Source organism: Passer domesticus, unplaced genomic scaffold, assembly GCF_036417665.1.
Source record: "Passer domesticus isolate bPasDom1 unplaced genomic scaffold, bPasDom1.hap1 HAP1_SCAFFOLD_37, whole genome shotgun sequence".
Taxonomy (NCBI): Eukaryota; Metazoa; Chordata; class Aves; order Passeriformes; family Passeridae; genus Passer; species Passer domesticus.
The window spans coordinates 247555-264314 of NW_026990149.1; the positions used below are offsets into that span (position 1 = coordinate 247555).

The 16760-nt window shown below is 51.7% G+C and overlaps 2 protein-coding genes across 2 annotated transcripts in view; both read left to right on the top strand.

The window, feature by feature from the left end:
- Window positions 1–16760, top strand: part of LOC135292503 (hydrocephalus-inducing protein-like) — a 267908-nt gene that overhangs the window by 16395 nt on the left and 234753 nt on the right. The window contains exons 9-16 of the mRNA XM_064406700.1: window positions 312–430; window positions 1556–1779; window positions 3707–4185; window positions 5912–6144; window positions 6943–7043; window positions 8259–8394; window positions 8842–9006; window positions 9884–9975. Coding sequence (XP_064262770.1) covers window positions 312–430; window positions 1556–1779; window positions 3707–4185; window positions 5912–6144; window positions 6943–7043; window positions 8259–8394; window positions 8842–9006; window positions 9884–9975 — 1549 coding nt within the window. The remainder of the gene's footprint in view (window positions 1–311; window positions 431–1555; window positions 1780–3706; window positions 4186–5911; window positions 6145–6942; window positions 7044–8258; window positions 8395–8841; window positions 9007–9883; window positions 9976–16760) is intronic.
- LOC135292572 (neurofilament heavy polypeptide-like) lies at window positions 11930–14877 on the top strand. Its single transcript, XM_064406738.1, has 2 exons — window positions 11930–12162; window positions 13662–14877. The coding sequence occupies exons 1-2, from the start codon at window positions 11930–11932 to the stop codon at window positions 14797–14799; spliced, it is 1371 nt and encodes a 456-aa protein (XP_064262808.1). The 3' UTR covers window positions 14800–14877.

A 16760-nucleotide genomic window follows, 5' to 3' on the forward strand; every position in this document is an offset into this window, starting at 1 on the left:
AAATGTCTTCCTAATATCTAACCTAAATTTCTTTTCAATTTATACCTGTTAGTCTTTGGCCTGTCACTACAGGACAGCAGAGGTGTTTTAAACTCAGCAGACTGGTGGCTGAAATTGGAAACCAGCCCGAGAAATGGGTTAGAAATTAGAAATCAGCCGCAAGGCTGAGGGAAGAGAAGGGTCCATATCTTGTCCTGCAGCATCAGGAGCTGGTGGCATCCAGCTCAGAGTCAGGGACTAGCACTGAGGCAGCCTGGAAAAGGCTGTGTGACAGAGGGAATGCTTGTACTGAAATGGACATCTCTCCCCAGGCCGTGAGAGCAGGCTGCCCCTGCAGCTCAGAGGGGAAGGCCAAGGACCCTTGGTTGAGCTCAGCTGTGACACTCTGGAGCTTGGGGACATTTTTGTCAACACCCCCCATGTCTGTGAGGTGAGCAGCAGGGCTGGGGATGGATGCTGATGGCTCCTGAGGCAGCAGCAAGCCTGGTGGAGCTGTGGAATTCCTGCCAAGCTGGGCAGTTGTGAGCAGGGAATATTTGATGTGCTGGTCCAGTCTGGGGGGTCAGAAAGGTGTGTCTGTTGTTCATGAAGCCCCAGCCCCTGCTTTTGGGCAACCTTCCTTAGGGATCAGCTGGGAGGCTTCCTGCAAAACAAGCCCTTGGCAGGTGAAACCAGCACTGGGTGCAAAAGCTGCATGTCCAGAGGCTTTTGTGGCAGTGCCAGACACAAGGCACCTTTGGACTGGGCTCTGCAGAAGCAGCTGGAACCAACTGGCTGCCTTTGAGCTTCAGTCCACTGCCAACAGCTTCCAGTCAAGGCTCTCCTGCTCATTCCTGGAAGTCCCAGGAAAGCCTTGGGAGTTCTGTCCCTTGTTGACCAGTCCCACACTTCAGCCTTGGTGCATCTCTGGCTCTGGAAAGAGAAAAGTGTTCCTGGGAATAAAGTAAAGGATTTTTCTTCCTATTTGACTCCCTCACAATAGAGCTAACTTGCAAAAAAAACCACAAGAGAGCAACTGAAAAGAGGTAGAAAATGAGGCACTGCATCAGGGCAGACACTTTCAAAAGCTTGACTGTAGAAGAGAAAGACACCCTGAGTTTTCTCACCAAAAGATGGTGCTGTCTGTACATTTTGCTGCTGATGCCTCATTATCAATGTCTTGTTTTCATGGTGTGGGAAAAAGTGAGTGAGTAGATGGTGCAGTTGGAGCTGTGCTGGCTGGGGCAGCAGCAGCTCAGTGCTGATTCACCAGGCAGCTGCAATCACCCCACGTTGCTCTCAGGGCCAGGTCTCCATGAGCTTGGTGATGCTGCCCAGAGGTGCACTGCTCTGTGCCCATGGGATAACCCCAGGGTGAGTGCAGGTCTGTGCAGCTGCCACTGCTTTGCATGAAAACCCAAAGGCAGAACTTGTCCTCTTGTATCTTTTGACTTGTGTCATTCAGCAGCACAAAGCATCTTCTGCCTTTTCTGGCTGTTCATTGCATCCTTAGACAATAACTCCCAAGAAGGGAAGATTCCACATGGATTTCCACTTTGCTTTCTTGCTGCTGCAGGTGAAACTGATCAACCAAGGAGCTCTTGATGCTCCCTTCAGATACATCCCTGCAGCCACAAAGGTGGGCTTGGGATTCAAGTTGGCACCCCAGGAGGGCATCATTGCAGCAGGTGGGAGCCAGACTCTCCAGATCTCCTTCAGTGCCACCGTGTTGGGGAGGTTTGAGGAAGAATTGCGGTTCAGTGTGGCTGGATCTCCTACGCCTGCTATCCTGACCATCAGGTAAGGACCCTGGGAGCTTGGTGGGCACATCTTCAGCTGTCTCTGGGACATGCCCCAGCTGCCTCCTGTTGGGGTGGAGCAGAGAGAAAAGGTGTTTGCTGAGGTCTTCATCTCTGCTCTGATGCTGGCATTGCTTTAGTGGGAGGATGCCTCCTGCCCTGTGTGGTACCTGGAGCTGGAATGACTCCTCCCTGCAGGGATCTCCCTCTGCCCTGGGCCATGGCAGGCAGTGGGATGGATCAGCTTTGGGCAGCAGCTGCTCTGGGATGTCCCAGCTGAACAGCCAGCAAGGCCCCCAGGGCTTTGGAGATGGGCCAGCCTGGGGCATTCTGCAGCAGCAGCAGTGCTTTTAAAAACTTCTGTCAATAATCCATGCCAGATGGGCAGCAGCAGCCTCACCTCACCTCTCCTGGCCATGCTGTGGGGGACAAGCTGTGCTCCCTGCTGCTGTGCCCAGAGTGCTCTGGTGCCTCCTGTGCACAGCCAGGCAAGGGCTGATGTGGGAGTCAGGGAACTGTGCAGCAGGAACTGTGCCAAGGACTTGGGCATCATCCCCTGGGCTGGTGCCATGGCAAGAGATCATCCTGGCCCAGCACAAGGGACAAGGGGTGATGATAGGGGAGGCAGAGCTCAGTGCTCAGCACCACAGCAGCACGAGGCCTTGTCCCTGCCAGCCTGAGCCTTGTGCTGCTAGGATAATGCAGTGGGAGCAGGAGAGCTGATGCTGGCTGCTCTGCAGCTTTGGAACTAGGCTGCTGCTCTTGGGAGGCACTGGGGCAAGGCAGTGAAGAAATGAAAGCAATCTGCACTGGATTATAGCAGTAAGATGAGGGAGATGGATGAAAAAGAACAAGGAAGTTATTACTTAGCAAGAGCAAAGTGGTGAGTAGGTCTGCCCCCAGTGGAGAAAGAATGATGCTGGCTTTGTTCTTGGAGGAAAAGTGTTGCTTTTTTATTTTGGAGATCAAGAGGGAACCTTCCACCATCCAATAATTGATTCTCCTCTGTCCCTCCCCTAAACTGGTGATGGGGTGTTTGTGCATCAGCAGCTTTCTCCTTGAGCAAGGGCAGGTGTCTCTTGTTGAGATGTGTGGAGCAGAGCCAGGGGCAGTCCTGTGAATCCAACAGAAGGCGCAGGTCACTGGGCCTTGATTTTTAACCACAAGGCAGAGTGGGCATGGATTGGCATCAGCCATGAAATCAACTGGGGAGTGTTGTGCAGCTTCAAGTGCTGCTTTCAGTGGGTGTTGGTGACTTTTGCAGTGTGTCTGCTGAGTTCAAGGACAGGTGAGGTGCTGTGCTAGATTCAGGACCCCCTTGTTTGGTTGTTGAAGCTGTTGCTCTTGGCTGTGCCAGCTGCTGCACTGCTGACAAGCTGCTCCTTTCCTCTGGGATTCATCTGTGCCCTGTGTAGAAGTGTTGCTGCTCTTTTCAGAGGATGTTTGGGGCTGCCCTGGGTTCATGTGTCAGAACTGTGTCTGTAATGATGGTGTGGGTCAAACTCTGCTGAGAAAGCTCCTCCATGGGAACAGCAGTTCCAGCTAAGAAGTAGCAAAGCAGGAACCTGTGTCTGGCAGGGCTGGTTACAGAAGTTTGTGGGGACACCTTGATGTCCATCCCATTGCAGATGGGGAAAGTGAGGCCCGGAGCCATGTCTGGCTGTGTGTTCAGGGTCCTTCATGGGACCAGCAGCATCCCGGGGGCTTTTCCTGCCTGCCCTGTGCCCAGAGCCCATCAGTGGCTGCTGGCTGCTGGCCACTTGGCTTTAGCTGCCTCCTGTGCCCCGGGGCACTGTGCTGAGCACATGGTGTGTGCTGGTTTGAAAGGCACGGTGCCCTGACCCCAGGTTGGTGCCCCCGAGCCACGCCAGCCGGAGCTTTGCAATTCCTTGAACCAAGGCATTTCCTGCTCTGTCCTCGCCATGCAGGGGCAGCGTCACTGGACCGAGTTTGCACTTCGACCTCCCTGAGCTCGACTTCGGGGACATCTCCTTTGGTGAGTGCTGCCTGGGCTGGGACACAGCGGGAGGGATCTGTGCCTTCCGAGAGAAAAGCATCCCTCCCTCCTGCTCTGCCCCAGCAGCCTCTTCAGGGTGGGAACTGCAGGCTGCTGGTGCCGCAGGGAGCATTTGGCCATTGTCAGATCAAACAGAAGCAAGGCAGAGAAAGTCAGGATTTTCTGGTGTCTCTGTCCTGCTTGAAAAGACAGATGTCTGCCAAGGAAGGCGGGGATCTTCCTGGAATGGAAAGATGAGCCCCTGCCTCCAAATGATGATACCTTTGAAATTACAGGGCTCAAACGATGGGGAAAGGAATAACAGTTCTTTCCTAGACTATATCAGGAGAGCCCAGAGAACAAGAGCAGACGTTTGCCAGCCACCAAGTGCCATTTTTGTCCTTTGGTGCAGTGAGGATCCCAGCAGGAGGAGCTGTGGGCTCTGGCAGGGCAGTGATCCCCTGCCAGCCGGCAGCGGCAGGGAAGGAGGGAAGGAGGGAAATGCTCCTTTTGCAGAGGGACAGAGGGCAGGGGGATGTGGGCAGTGGCTCAGAGCAGCAGGCAGCAGCGGGGAAGGCAGGCAGGGTGGGTGCCAGGCTGAGCTGCAGCCAGGGCAGTGCCGGGGCCAAGCACACAACCTCCCGCAGCAGCACGCGGCCGAGCTCCCATCCCCAAGCGGGAGGAAGGGAAGCTCCGCTCCCTGCCCAGCCTCAGCTCCCACTGCACAGCACCCACGGCATCACGCCACAGCTGCCAAAAACCCCCAAGGGAAAAGCCCACCCCCAGGGCCAAAACCCCCAAAACCCCTATCCCCCTTCCCAGACCAAGGGGAGCATTCACTACCAAGCCTGAACCCAGAACAAGGAAGGTCATGGACTTTTTAAGGAAACTACTTGCCTTTCCTGAGCTGCTTCTGTCCCCCCCTGCATCACCATGGAGGCACTTGTCAAGTTGCCTTTTTGAAGAAATGAAACAAGAAAGGCAACCAATGGAACTATGGTTCTGAAACAGGAGACTGATCCTGCTGGATCTGCTTTCACTCCTAAGGTCTCTTCAGCTGAAGGCAGCTGTTGTATCTTTGCTTCTTTGGAACTGTTGACTGTTGTCTGCATGCCGTGAGCTCAGTCTCATTGGAGGTTTTGCCATCTGTGTTTGTCCTTGTTGTGCCTCTCTTGCCTCCCTGCTGGAGTCACTGCTGGAGCTGGCAGTGCTCACTGGGATGGGCACAGAGAAGCTCTGGGCTGCAGCTGCAGTTGTTTTTTCTCCCCATCTGTGTTCCAGTGCCTCTTGGTGAGCAGGCCCAGGGAGAAGTCTCCTCCCCAAAGAGCTGGCCAGCCCAGCCAGATGTCCACTGCAGAGCAGCTTGTGGCTGCTCTCCAGGCTCTGCAGGACATCCCCACCATGAGTGGCTGCATCTCTGGCTTTCCAGCATGGAAAGCAAATCCCAGAGCTCCAGTGGGGTAAAGCCTTGCAGGCAGCAACCCCAGTGAGCAGCATGGGTGTGCTGTCCCCATTTGTTGGGTGAGGTGGGACCTGGTTCCTCATTGCCAATCTCCAAGCAAGGCTTGGGTGTGCCCCCAGTTGAGTGGGCTCTGAGCTGTCTCGTGCTCAGTCTGTTTGGCCCAAACCAAGAGACGCCTTTAGGATCCTGCAGAGAGAAGCTGCATTGAGGTGCTTTGCCTCACGTTCTAGTTCCTGATTCCATCATCTCTTTTGCTGTAGCTTCTTCTCAATGCTGACTCACTGTTTATCCGTCTTGAAAAGGGTGGGAGTGTTGGCAGGCTGAACAGGGAATTTGACAGCTTGAATTCTCAGAGGAAATGCTCGGTCTGGGTGCACACTCATCACTGGGAGATCACTGGTGCTGGTTTGGGGCAGGTGAGGCAGCTCCTCCCCATCGCCAAGAGAGAAGCTTGCAGTGTTCAGCAGGGCTAGGAGTGGGCATTTTCAAGGCTGCAGTCTGCAATCTGTGTCAAAGGGAACTGAGTGACGATTCATTCCTCATGCAGCTTCTGGGTGTGCTGTAGTTCAGATAATCCAGAGCTAAACTCCAGTGCCACTTTCATTGTGCCAGGCCATTCCCAGCAGGAGTCAGGCCACAATGGGAGCCTCAATGGATGTTGGTGTCCTTTCCTAGGCTTTCCCTACACCCAGCGCTGCCGGCTCACTAACAGCTCCCCGGTGCCCGTGACGTTCCAGCTCCGCATGTCGTTCGATGGCACGCAGCCGGCTGTGGACAGCGTCGATCAGATCCGCTGCCACAGTGACCCAGCCTGGAGGAAGGGCGTTCACTTGTATGTGGAGCCCCGGGAGTTTACAATCACTCCCAGCCGAGGGACCATCCTGCCCCAGGGACACCAGGACATCCAGGTACGGGCAGAGTGCAGCCAGAGACGCTTCAGCACCAGGGCTGCAGCTGCACAGGAGCGTGGGAGGGCTTTAGCTCTGCTGCCAGCTTTGAGCATGGTGTGAGTGAGAGATCTGCACTGCTCTGAGACCTCTGCTAGCTGCCTTACTCGGGGTGTTCCTCAAGGAGCACTATTTTCTTTCCAAAATCATATGCTGAGGTCACATACCATATGGTCAAGGCCAGAAGTCACTCTTGTGTTCTTGAGAGCCATTTATTTGATTGCAAGTGGGCAGAGCAAAGATGAGGGCAAAAGGTGGCTGTTAGAGAGATGTCATTGTAGAAAGCAGTTAGCTTTTCTTCTTGGTCTCATTTCCCCTCTCCTGGGGAGCAGAAGGATTTGTGTTCACTGCAGGAATCTCCAGTGGGGACAAAAAACTCTGCAGCCATGAACTGCCCAGCACCTGCTGGGCCACACTTTGCCCTCAGCTTCCTGCTGTAAAGCTGAACTCGTTGTGTTCAAGTCAGATTTCTTCTGCATTTATGTCATTGTAGTCAGATGAGAAATTGGGGCCTTAATTTGAATACAGTGGTTCATAGAGCTTTAGTCTAATGTTTTAATGTAGCTGAGCTATGCCCTGATAGCAAGGTGTGTTTAACACATCTGCTATTGCCAGAAGGCTTTTGTTGCTTTGAGACTGTGCTCTACACATGGAGCAGCAGCAGAATTAAGACAAAATCTTCCCTCAAGGACTGGAGGATATCACACGTGGATAATGAGCTTTTGTAAGGAAGAATTTCCTGTTCTTCTCTTCCACCAGGTGACCCTGTGTTCCAACTCAGTTATGGAGTTCTACAGGAAAATGCTGGTGGATCTGGAGGGTTTTGGCAAGGGAGTGGCATCATTGGTCATCACAGCCAGGTACCAGCCCTTGCCTGGCCTCCCCCAGCCCCTGCCTTGCCCAGGCTTTGCTGGCTGCAGCTGCCAAGGAGAAGTGCTGGTTCATGAGCTCATGTTGTGCCAGCTGGGCATGAGAAGAGCAGAGCTTGGACAGCAGCCTGTGGTGAAAAGCAGCCCTGGTCCCAGCCCAGCAGGGTCCTGGGCCCTTTTCTGAAGGCACCAGGAATGAGATCATTTCTTGGCCTGGCTTTTGGTGCTTGAGGTGGAACAAATTTCCCCAGGGCCTCCTCTCCTTCTTGCTGCAAGAGGTGGAGTTGTGCTGGGTGCGAGCACCGTGCACTGGTTTGGGACACAGCAAGCAGCCTGCTGAGAGCCAGGCTCTGGTTCTGTTCATGAGGGCACGTGGCAGGGGGGAAGTGGCTGCCAGCAAGAGTGCTGAGGGCAAGGTCTCAGGAGGGGAAAGCAGCCCTTGATGTGGCAGCTCAGCTCTAGATTTTCTCCTTCCCTCTGCTTCCCATTCTGAGCTTGAATGTTCTCAGAGCTGAGATCAAAAGTGGTTGTTGCTGCAGCAGAATTCCATCCTGCTGTGCTGCTGTGGGTGTCAGTGGAATGCCAGGAGGGATGCAGTTCCCTGGGGCTGTTCCCTCTCCCAGGCAGAGCCATCTAGGCAGTGCCTGGGCTGGCATTTTGTCAAGCAGGTGGGCTGGGGACAGTCAGTGCCTGGAGCTGTGGAGGGAAGGAGCCAGGGAGCTGTAGGGCCTGGGAGGGGCTGATCAGCCACTCTGGAGGGCAGCTGGTGTCCCGTGCCCTCCAAGGCTGGGGCAAGCAGCTGAGTTCCCAGGCAGGGCAACAGCACCATGGCAGAGAAGGGAGTCATTTTTCCTGGGCACTGGAGTTATGTGTTCCTTGAGCCTTAGTGAGCTCTGTTCCTTGTTGGGAAGGCTCCCCTAGAGCTCATGGATCACTGGGAGTGTTACAGGAGTCCTTGCAAGCCTTCCTGGGGAAAGGAGGGGCTGAGGCAGCTGTGGGACAAAGTGCTCTGCCTGGGGCACTTGGCAGCCTCTGGCTGCTGCCTCTCAGGGTTTGCCCCTCCTTGACAAGACCTGTTGGAGCAGGAAGATGTAGAAGGCAATTTATCACTGCAGGGCTGTTATGCTCTGTTTTACAATCTTTGGGGGTAAATGTTCTCCATTCTCTCAGTATCTCTAATTCCCCTGGGCTCATCTCTTTGTCCAGATGTCTCGTTCCAAAGCTGCAAGTGTCCCCCCACGTGCTGCAATATGATGAGTGCCTCCTGAAGGTGCCATATGAGAAGAAGTTCCTGATTAGGAATCCCAGCCACCTGCCTGGCTGCTACGGGCTCATTGAACAGGTTTGGCATCCCATCCACCTCCCCCTCTCAAATATTATTGAGCAGCTGATTAGGGGAAAAAAAGGATTTGGACATGACCTTGCTGGTTTCTATTCAGTCTTAAAGATCTGCTGAGAACAGGATCCTACCCGAATGTAAACTTGAGGATGCAGTTTAACCTGCTGAGGGAACAGTTGATGTTCTAGTCTTCAGGGTGTTTTCTTGTGGGAGATCTTAGAGGGTTGTGAAAGCTGCTGCATCCACAGACACCAGTGCCTGTGCTAGCAGTCTCCTTGCAGGATGCCCTGGGAATGCTAAGCCTACAATTCTTGCATCTTGTTTGTGCCTTTTACCTTTGTCCTGGGCATTTTTAAAGACGTGTGTCAGTTGCTGTTGCGGTGGATGTTAGGGAGTGTAAAGTTTCTTCAGAGGTGCCTCTGAAGCTGCATTTCATTGTGTCTCTTGCAGAAACGCAAGGAGGACTCTGCTGTGCTCTACTCCAGCCCCAAGCCCTGTGGGATTGTCCAGCCTCACAGCACTGCAGAGATCCCAGTGCTGGTGGAAGTGCAGGCGCTGGGCGCGCATCGCACCAATGTTCTCATCGGCGTGTTCGGGGATGAGAGAAACCCACTGGTGAGTGCAGGGGAGATGTGTGCCTCTGTGCAGCTGCTCCTGGCAGGCTGCAAAGGGCACAGGGATTCTGCTGGGGAAAACAGGCACAGGCTGCTGTGGAGAAGGCCAGGAGGGATGGGTGGCACAAACAGCTCGTGCCTCACGGGTGGTAATCTCAGTGTCTGGCACAGAACGTCGTTGGTCTGAGCTGGAATCCAGGGTCACTTTAGTGCATTACTCTTGAAAATGCTGTTAACTTTGGAAACATCTGTTTGGAAATGGTATCTCTCTGAGCACAAAAGGGGATGTCAGAAGACTTCTGGGAACCTTGAGCTTTCTGTCAACGAAAGGAAAGCTGGCATTTGAAGAGTGGTTGCAAGGATTGAAACTTACATTAAAACATAAGGAAATGACAATGCCAAATTGCCTGGATGGAACCAAACATCTGAACCTGGGCCATTGTGGCACTGCATGTAAATCAGTGAAGAGGAAGGACAGGCAAGGCAGGCTGTGCCAGGGAGCCTGAGGTTTGACAGAACAGTTGCTTTCAACTCTCAGACTGCTTACCTTAAAGAGGAGGGTTTCTCCCCACGAGAGGAACCAGTTGTTTAACTGTCAGCCTGATCTGAACTAGAGATTTCTTGCAAAGCTTTTACCTTTGGGCCAATAATTTGTAGTTTGAAAGGTTCTCTTACCTTGATCCTTTTAAATTTGGAGGTGAACATGTAATTTGCTTTTTCTTTTTTCTCCAAAAGCCCAGCATTTCAGCTGGAGAGTGGTAGCTGTCCCTAAAGAAATAACTAGAGCAGGGTTGAGCTGTTTAAGGATTTTTAGGTTTCCCTGTTGTGGTTTGCTTTGGGTTTTTTTAAAAATGTTTCTTGCCTGCTTCCTGGGACAGAGAAAACAGTTATGGAGCTCTGGACGGCAGGCAGAATCCTCTCCAAGCCCAAGGCTGGTGGAGTCTGGCAGGATCCCAGCACTACAGCCTATGTATGTATGTCTGTATGCATGGGGAATGCCACCTGAGTCCCCTGGGAGTGTTGGAAAATGTCAGCCAAGCCCCCAGCAGTGTCAGGGAAACATTCCTGATAAATACCTGGTGGAGCTGCAGAGTTTCTGCTGTTGGGCCCTGGGGGGGCTGTGCTGGCTGTCACTGCCTGGGTCTGCCCCTGGATGTCTCAAATCTGCCCTTTTTGCTTGCCTTCTCTGTCTTTTCCTCTCCCACTGTGCTTTTTGCATGCCCACAGGGTGTTCATCCCTGTCCTCTGCAGTTCCTCAGTGCAAGCAGTTGCAGCTGCTGCAGCAGCTCAGGGTCATTCCTGGGCTGCCTTTAGAGCAGACCTGCTCCAGCCTGGATTGGGAAGGGCTGGATCAAAGCATTTCTCAGTTCAAGGTGCCAGCAGCCAGCCAGGGGCTGCATCCTGACCAGGAGCTGCTGGTGCAGGTGTCCCTCCCTCCCACTGCAGGTCCCTGTTCACAGTTATCTTCTTTTCCAGAGATGAGCTTCACCCACCTCAATTCACTCCCCAACCACCAAAGGAGATGAGAACATGTTTGCATTGCCCAGCGTCTCGATGGAGGCACTTCAAGGCTGGAAAGCAGGAGGCAGCCACAGCCCTGACTGAAGAGCAGGATTTGACCCAGTCTTCAGGAGCAGAGGTAGATTTTCTTGTACACCTACTGCTTGTGCTGCCTCCCCAGCCTGCCACCAGCAAGTCATGCTCCTGCTGAGCTCCCTTTTTGCTGCCCTGCTGTCCTGTGCCCTGACAGTGGCTGGGCAGCAGGGCCAGTGGCTGGACATGGGGGAGTGGGAGGGAGAAATAGGAGAGTTTTCCTTGGAGAAGCTCACTCAGATCCTACAGGCCTGTGTTGAGTGTGGCATTTTTTGCCTTGTTGCCTTCCCAATGCAAGATGAGGCTTTCATCTGCATCATGATGGGAAGAGCTGCAGCTTCCTTGGCAGAGCAAGCTGGGATGAGTCCTGATCTCCATGTGCCCTCTTCCCAGCCCAGCCAGACTCCCTGTTTGCAGGTCTCTGCTGTCACCCGAGAGCTGCTCTTGCACTGCTGGCCCTGAAGCTGTCTTACAAACTGGGACTTGGCAAAGTGGCTGTTTCTTCCTGCAGGCGTAGGGAATGGCTTGTTTTTCAGGTGCCACCACAAGCTCCTGCAAACCCTCACCTCCCAGCAGGCCTGGAGGGATTCAGGTGCTCCGTGGGCGCACCACACACTGCCCTGGGAGCGGAGAAGGGAAGAGGGAATCTGTCTCCCTTGCACACTGTCAGTGTGGCAAGCAGGGCTGGAGCTGCCAGTGCCACTGGTGGCCCTGAGCATTGGCCACAGAGGGCCTCCCATCCCTGCAGGCCCAGCACAAAGTGCTGCTGGAGCAGCTGGGTGTTGGAGAGGCCGTGCAGGACACGTTGTTGGGCTGCCCAAGGATGCTGTGCAGCCCCTATGGAGGGCACTGCTCCCCCTGCAACTCCTCAAGTTGTCCAGAGGAAGGTTTTGCAGGAGCTTTTGCTGTAGCACCTTGAGGGAGCAGCATTTAAATCAGAGAGAGAGGGGAAGAGCCTCAGGAGTCAGATGAGCTGGGCTGGAGTCCTTTGCTCAGCTCCAAGAGCTCTCACTCTGAGTCTCCTCCTTTTCTAAAAGCAGTAAGTTTTGAAACTTTTTCAAGGTAAGTTGTGCATCAGAGAGAATTTCTAGTGCCAGGAGACATCCCAGTTCACTTTCATGTAATGTACTAATGAATGCATTGACCCGTGAGGATGGGAGGAGATTTTCCCCATGGTCCCTGCACTGGTCAGTGGCATGGATGCAGGATGAGATCAGGGTGATTCTGGCAGTGTTTGGGGAATAGGCCCCTCTGGCTGCAGCTGCACTTTGCTCCAAGCTGCTCTTCTGCATCCATTTCCATGCTCAACAGCTCCATCTCTCCTGTCTTCCATGCAGGCTTCCAGTATCCTGCCAGTGTCAGGTGTGTTGCAGCCAGGAGAGAGCCAGCAGGTCTCCTTGCCCTTCTCTGGCCACCTCAACAGCATCTCCAGTGCCACGGCGCTGTGCCACGTGGAGGGAGGCCCCAGCTCCGAGGTGCTGGTGCCCGGGGAGGCCTCACGTGTCAGCTGCTCCCCGAGCCCCCAGGAGATCAACTGTGGCTCTGGGGCACCTCTCAGGGAGAGGTGAGTAAGCCTTCCATGGGTTCCTGCTCTCCATGGCTTACTGTCCCTGCAGGGCTTCCCTGCTCCAAGGACTCTGAGCTCAGAGGTGCTGCATAGCAAAGGCCAGAAGCAGCACAGGGATGGCCACTCTTGGCTCCCTGGCTCCCAAGAGAGGAAGCACCTTCTTCTGTTGGGACAGAGCATCTTCTTCTCTAGTTTAGTGGTGAGCCCTCCTGGCTCAGATGCTGCCTGCAGGGAGCTGGGCTCTGGCCCTGCCTTGGCACTGCCTCTAGAGGTGTCTTTAGCTCCATGGTGTTGAGTTGCATCTTCTTCATCATCTCCCTTCTTCACCAAAACAGTGGGATTGTGGTGTGAGCAGGCGTGGGGCACAGACCAAACCTTGGTTTGGGTGCTGGTGCTGCCACAGATGAAGTCCTTGCAGTGCTGATCTGCCAGGGTTCTCCTGATGGTGGGGCAGCAGCCATAAAAGCTCCTGTCCTTGGGGATCCCCTTCAGCTGCAGCAGTGGGCAAGCACAGGAGAAGCTCTGCTCCAGCAGGGCAGCCCAGCTCAGGACACACAGGCCAAGTGTGAGCTGGGAGTGGAGGCTGCTTAAAGCAAGCCTGTGCATCAGGACTTCCTTCAGGCCAGGCTGAAGTTGGTTTCATGGGGAGGAGAGGGACGAGGCTGCTTCAGATGGTTTCCATGGCAGACAGCACCAGCTGGCTTGGTCACAGCTGGCTTCCAGCAGGAAATCTGGCTGACAAGAGCCTGTCTTGCAGGAGAGCAGTTCCTGCAGCCTTTGCTTTCTGACTGATGGGATTATTCTCATTTAGGATCAGGCTATGAGTTGTTAAACCGAGGCTCACGGACAGAGACTGTCTAACTCATTAAAGTTAGAAAGTGGTATGTTTATTAACCCCGGCGGGCGGCACCAGCTCATCATGGTAAACAATACAACAATCAGCTCTGGCTGAAGCATCTAATCATCATTAACCTATGGTCTGCCTGTCTAACTGACATCCTGATCAATGTGAATTGCTTCTAAGCCTCAGCTGAAATCCGAACTCATTGAAATCCTGCTTCAGCTGTGCCCAGGGAGAAGGGAGCTGAATGAGCTGAGTAAGAATTGCAGGAGAGATCAGCAGGCGTTGGCACTCTGTGCTCTGCTTGAAACTGGGAAGTCAAGAGACAAAGGGCATTTTCAGGCACAGCGCAGAGAGCTGGTGGATCAGCCTTTGGCAGTGGGCTGGAGGTGTCTGGCTGTGCCTGGAGAGGGAGCTTGCACAGTCAAGCCCTTCTGATGGCAAGGCTCAGGCTTGGCTGGTCCTGGAGGTGCCCTTCCACCACTGCCCTCCCTTGGGATGTTCCCAACCTCTGTGGGTTGAGGAGAATTCACGGAAATGGTCTGGCGCTGCTGCCTGGCCTCAGGGTCAAGGAATGAAGTGCAGGGCCAGCCAGGACGAGTGAGCCCAAGGTTCTGGTGCTGACTCTCAGCCATGTTTTCTGTTTTGTCTGCAGAAGGGAGCTGAAGCGGCCGGCTCCAAAGCTTGAGGAGGAGACAAAAGCCTTGGCGGAGGAAGAGAGGCAGAAGGAGAAAGAGAAGCAGAAGAAAGCAAAGAAGGGTGTCTCTGTGGGGAAGGAACCTCCAAAAGCAGAGAAGGGGAAAACCAAACCCCCAGAGAAGAAGGAAAGCAAGGCCCCAGAGAAGAAGGATACCAAAATCCCAGAGCGGATGGAAACCAAAGCCCCAGACAAGATAGAAACCAAACTCCCAGAAAAGAAAAGCAAACCTCCAGAAAAGAAGGAAACCAAATTCCCAGAGAGGAAGGAAAGCAAGGCCCCAGAGAAGAAGGACACCAAAGCATTATTAGAGAAGAAGGAAACTAAATTCCCAGAGAAGAAGGAAACCAAAGCTCCAGAGAAGATTGAAAACAAACTCCCAGAAAAGAAATACAAACCTCCAGAAAAGAGGGAATCCAAATTCCCAGCAAAGAAGGAAACCAAAGCTCCAGAGAAAATTGAAAACAAACTCCCAGAAAAGAAATACAAGCCTCCAGAGAAGAGGGAATCCAAATTCCCGAAGGAGAAGGAAACCAAAGCTCCAGAGAAGATTGAAAACAAACTCCCAGAAAAGAAAAACAAACATCCAGATAAGAGGGAATCCAAATTCCCAGAGAACAAGGAAACCAAAGCTCCAGAGAAGATTGAAAACAAACTCCCAGAAAAGAAATACAAACCTCCAGAAAAGAGGGAAATCAAAATCCCAGAGAGGAAGGAAAGCAAAGCACCAGAGAGGAAGGAATTGAAAATCCTAAAGAAGGAAACCAAATCTCCAGAGAAGAGAAGCAAAGCTCCAGAAAAGAAGGAAACCAAATGCCCAGAGAGGAAGGAAATCAAAATCCCAGAGAAGGAAAGCAAGGCACCAAAAAAGAAGGAACCCAAAGCCCCAAAGAAGGGGGAAGCCAAAGTGCCAGAGAAGAGAGAGACCAAAACCCAAAGAAGAAGGAACCCAAAGCCCCAAAGAAGGGGGAAGCCAAAGCCTGAAAGAAGGGAGGAACCAAAATCCCAGAGAACCCAGCTGAGCTGGAGAAGAACTCTTTATTTTATTCACACAACTTATTTTATACAGTTTGACAAACCTAATGTGCCACTTTAGTTAGTTAATAGATTTCTTATTATTAGTTATGCCAGTTATTCTGTTGGATAATAAAATATATTTTACTTGTGCATCAAATCTCTCTGTTGTATTGCTTGTATTGTTACCTATTCTCTTCACTGATTCTCATGGGACAAATCCCTTGTTCTTGCAGGTGCATTTGTTTTTCACCCTCAGATCAGATTGGCCACCAAGTCTCATTCTCAAAATAACTTCACATGGGAACTTGTGACTGCTTAGCTGCACTTAGAAGAGATGACGGGCCAGCTGTTAATATAGCAGAACAAGGCCTGGTTTCATAAGGCCTTTCTTTTATCATTATTCTACCTGTCTCTGACATCTCCCCCTTTTTGTTCATTTAAAAAAGGCTCCTATGTTCTGATGTTGAAACAGCTCACTCTTGGGAGGGTATGATCTCATGAAGGTTATCACTGGTTATCTGTTAGATGTGGGGTAAGATACATAAAAGACCAATTCCAATCAACAAAACTTACCCAATTCTGTCAAGTCATTGACACAGGGTTTTGCAGCATGAGCAAACAAAAGAATAATGTCCAATGTCTCTTAGGGAAATGGAAAGAAATGGCCATTGTTTCCAATTAGCTGAGAAGTAGGAGAAGGTCCATTAGCTGGAAATGTTGATCTTGGACATCACTGAATGTCCTCCTGGAGCTGGAACAGGGAAGGACTGAAGAAGGTTGGGAGGAGCACTGTCCCATGATGATGCCATGAGGCTTTTGTTGGCCAATTGCCTCTGTCAGTTTCCAGGCACAGCTGTGTCTTGGCAGTCCTACTCCTCTTCCTGTTCTGGCCACAAAGGCTGCAAGGGGATGAGGTTATTTCTCTTTCCACTGGGCCTCATTTCTTCAGAGCTGATCAGTATCTGATGGAATGAACAGGTGACTGCTTTGAGCTGTTGGTGATAAAACACAGGCATCTCTTCTCCTGAAGTTAATGAATCAATTAGGCTTCCCTGTGGGACACTCCACTGGGATTTAGATGAGATGATCTTTTTCCAAGTTTCTAATGTAAATATTGCATGATTCAAAATGATTAGTCGTCCAAATTTCTCATGTACATATTGCATTACTTGAATGTTCTTAAGGCATTCATTCCTCTTTTTTTTTTTTTTTTAAATAAGAATGAGATGCATGTCTTTTGTTATGAGTATGAAGAAACATCATAGCAAAATAATACATGTAGTGGACAAGAAACTTACAGCAATTAGGAATAATTTGGATACAACGCTCAGGAATATTTCTAATAGCAGACAAAACTAACAACATAGGTGGAATGAAATAAATAGAAATCTCTGAAATAATGTACCATCATCCCAGAGTCTGCAAACAGCTGACAAACCTCGATTCAGTGGGGACTTGGATAATTATTTCCAGATCATAATTCCCAAGCTCCCTTTAAAAATAGTTCAACTGTCATGTATGGAGGGTCAAATTGCAAAGTCAAAGCAACTCAAATCTAGTTTTGATGCAGAAAACATCTGGGTCTGTTGGCAATTTCCTGTCCAGGCAGAGGTAAGGCCTGGCCACCACCCAAGTTCTAAGTGGGAGAGAATTCCATAAATGTAATTTTAAACAAGGCTCCTAAGAATAGCACTTAGGAGTAAAGGTCTAGGGGTGAAAGACGGATGAACCATCCAATAGCTGTCTCCTCCAGAATTTCCTCAGCATGGAGATGCTTTAAACACAGCAAACTGTTGGAGTGGTTCTGTAATAACAATTGGGACTGCATCTGATTGCTTAGAGTAGATGTCACAATACCATCAGTTTAGAGAAGACTTCTGACAAAGCTGAGATATCATTTCCTGGAACTCTGAAAAATACTTGAAAATCATGAGGCAGCACTGGGTCAAACCATGGAGCCCCAGTGCAGAGCCCAGCTAGAGGGGTAGTCTGGTCTAAGAGATACATGAGCAGCTAGAGAACAAAAGAAGGATCCTGAAA

Bases quoted from the DNA above. Each gene is read 5' to 3' on its own strand.
- LOC135292572 (XM_064406738.1), top strand. From the start codon at position 11,930: ATGCAGGCTTCCAGTATCCTGCCAGTGTCAGGTGTGTTGCAGCCAGGA. The intron at 12,163-13,661 runs GTGAGTAAGCCT...TTTTGTCTGCAG, and splicing joins GGGGCACCTCTCAGGGAGAG to AAGGGAGCTGAAGCGGCCGG.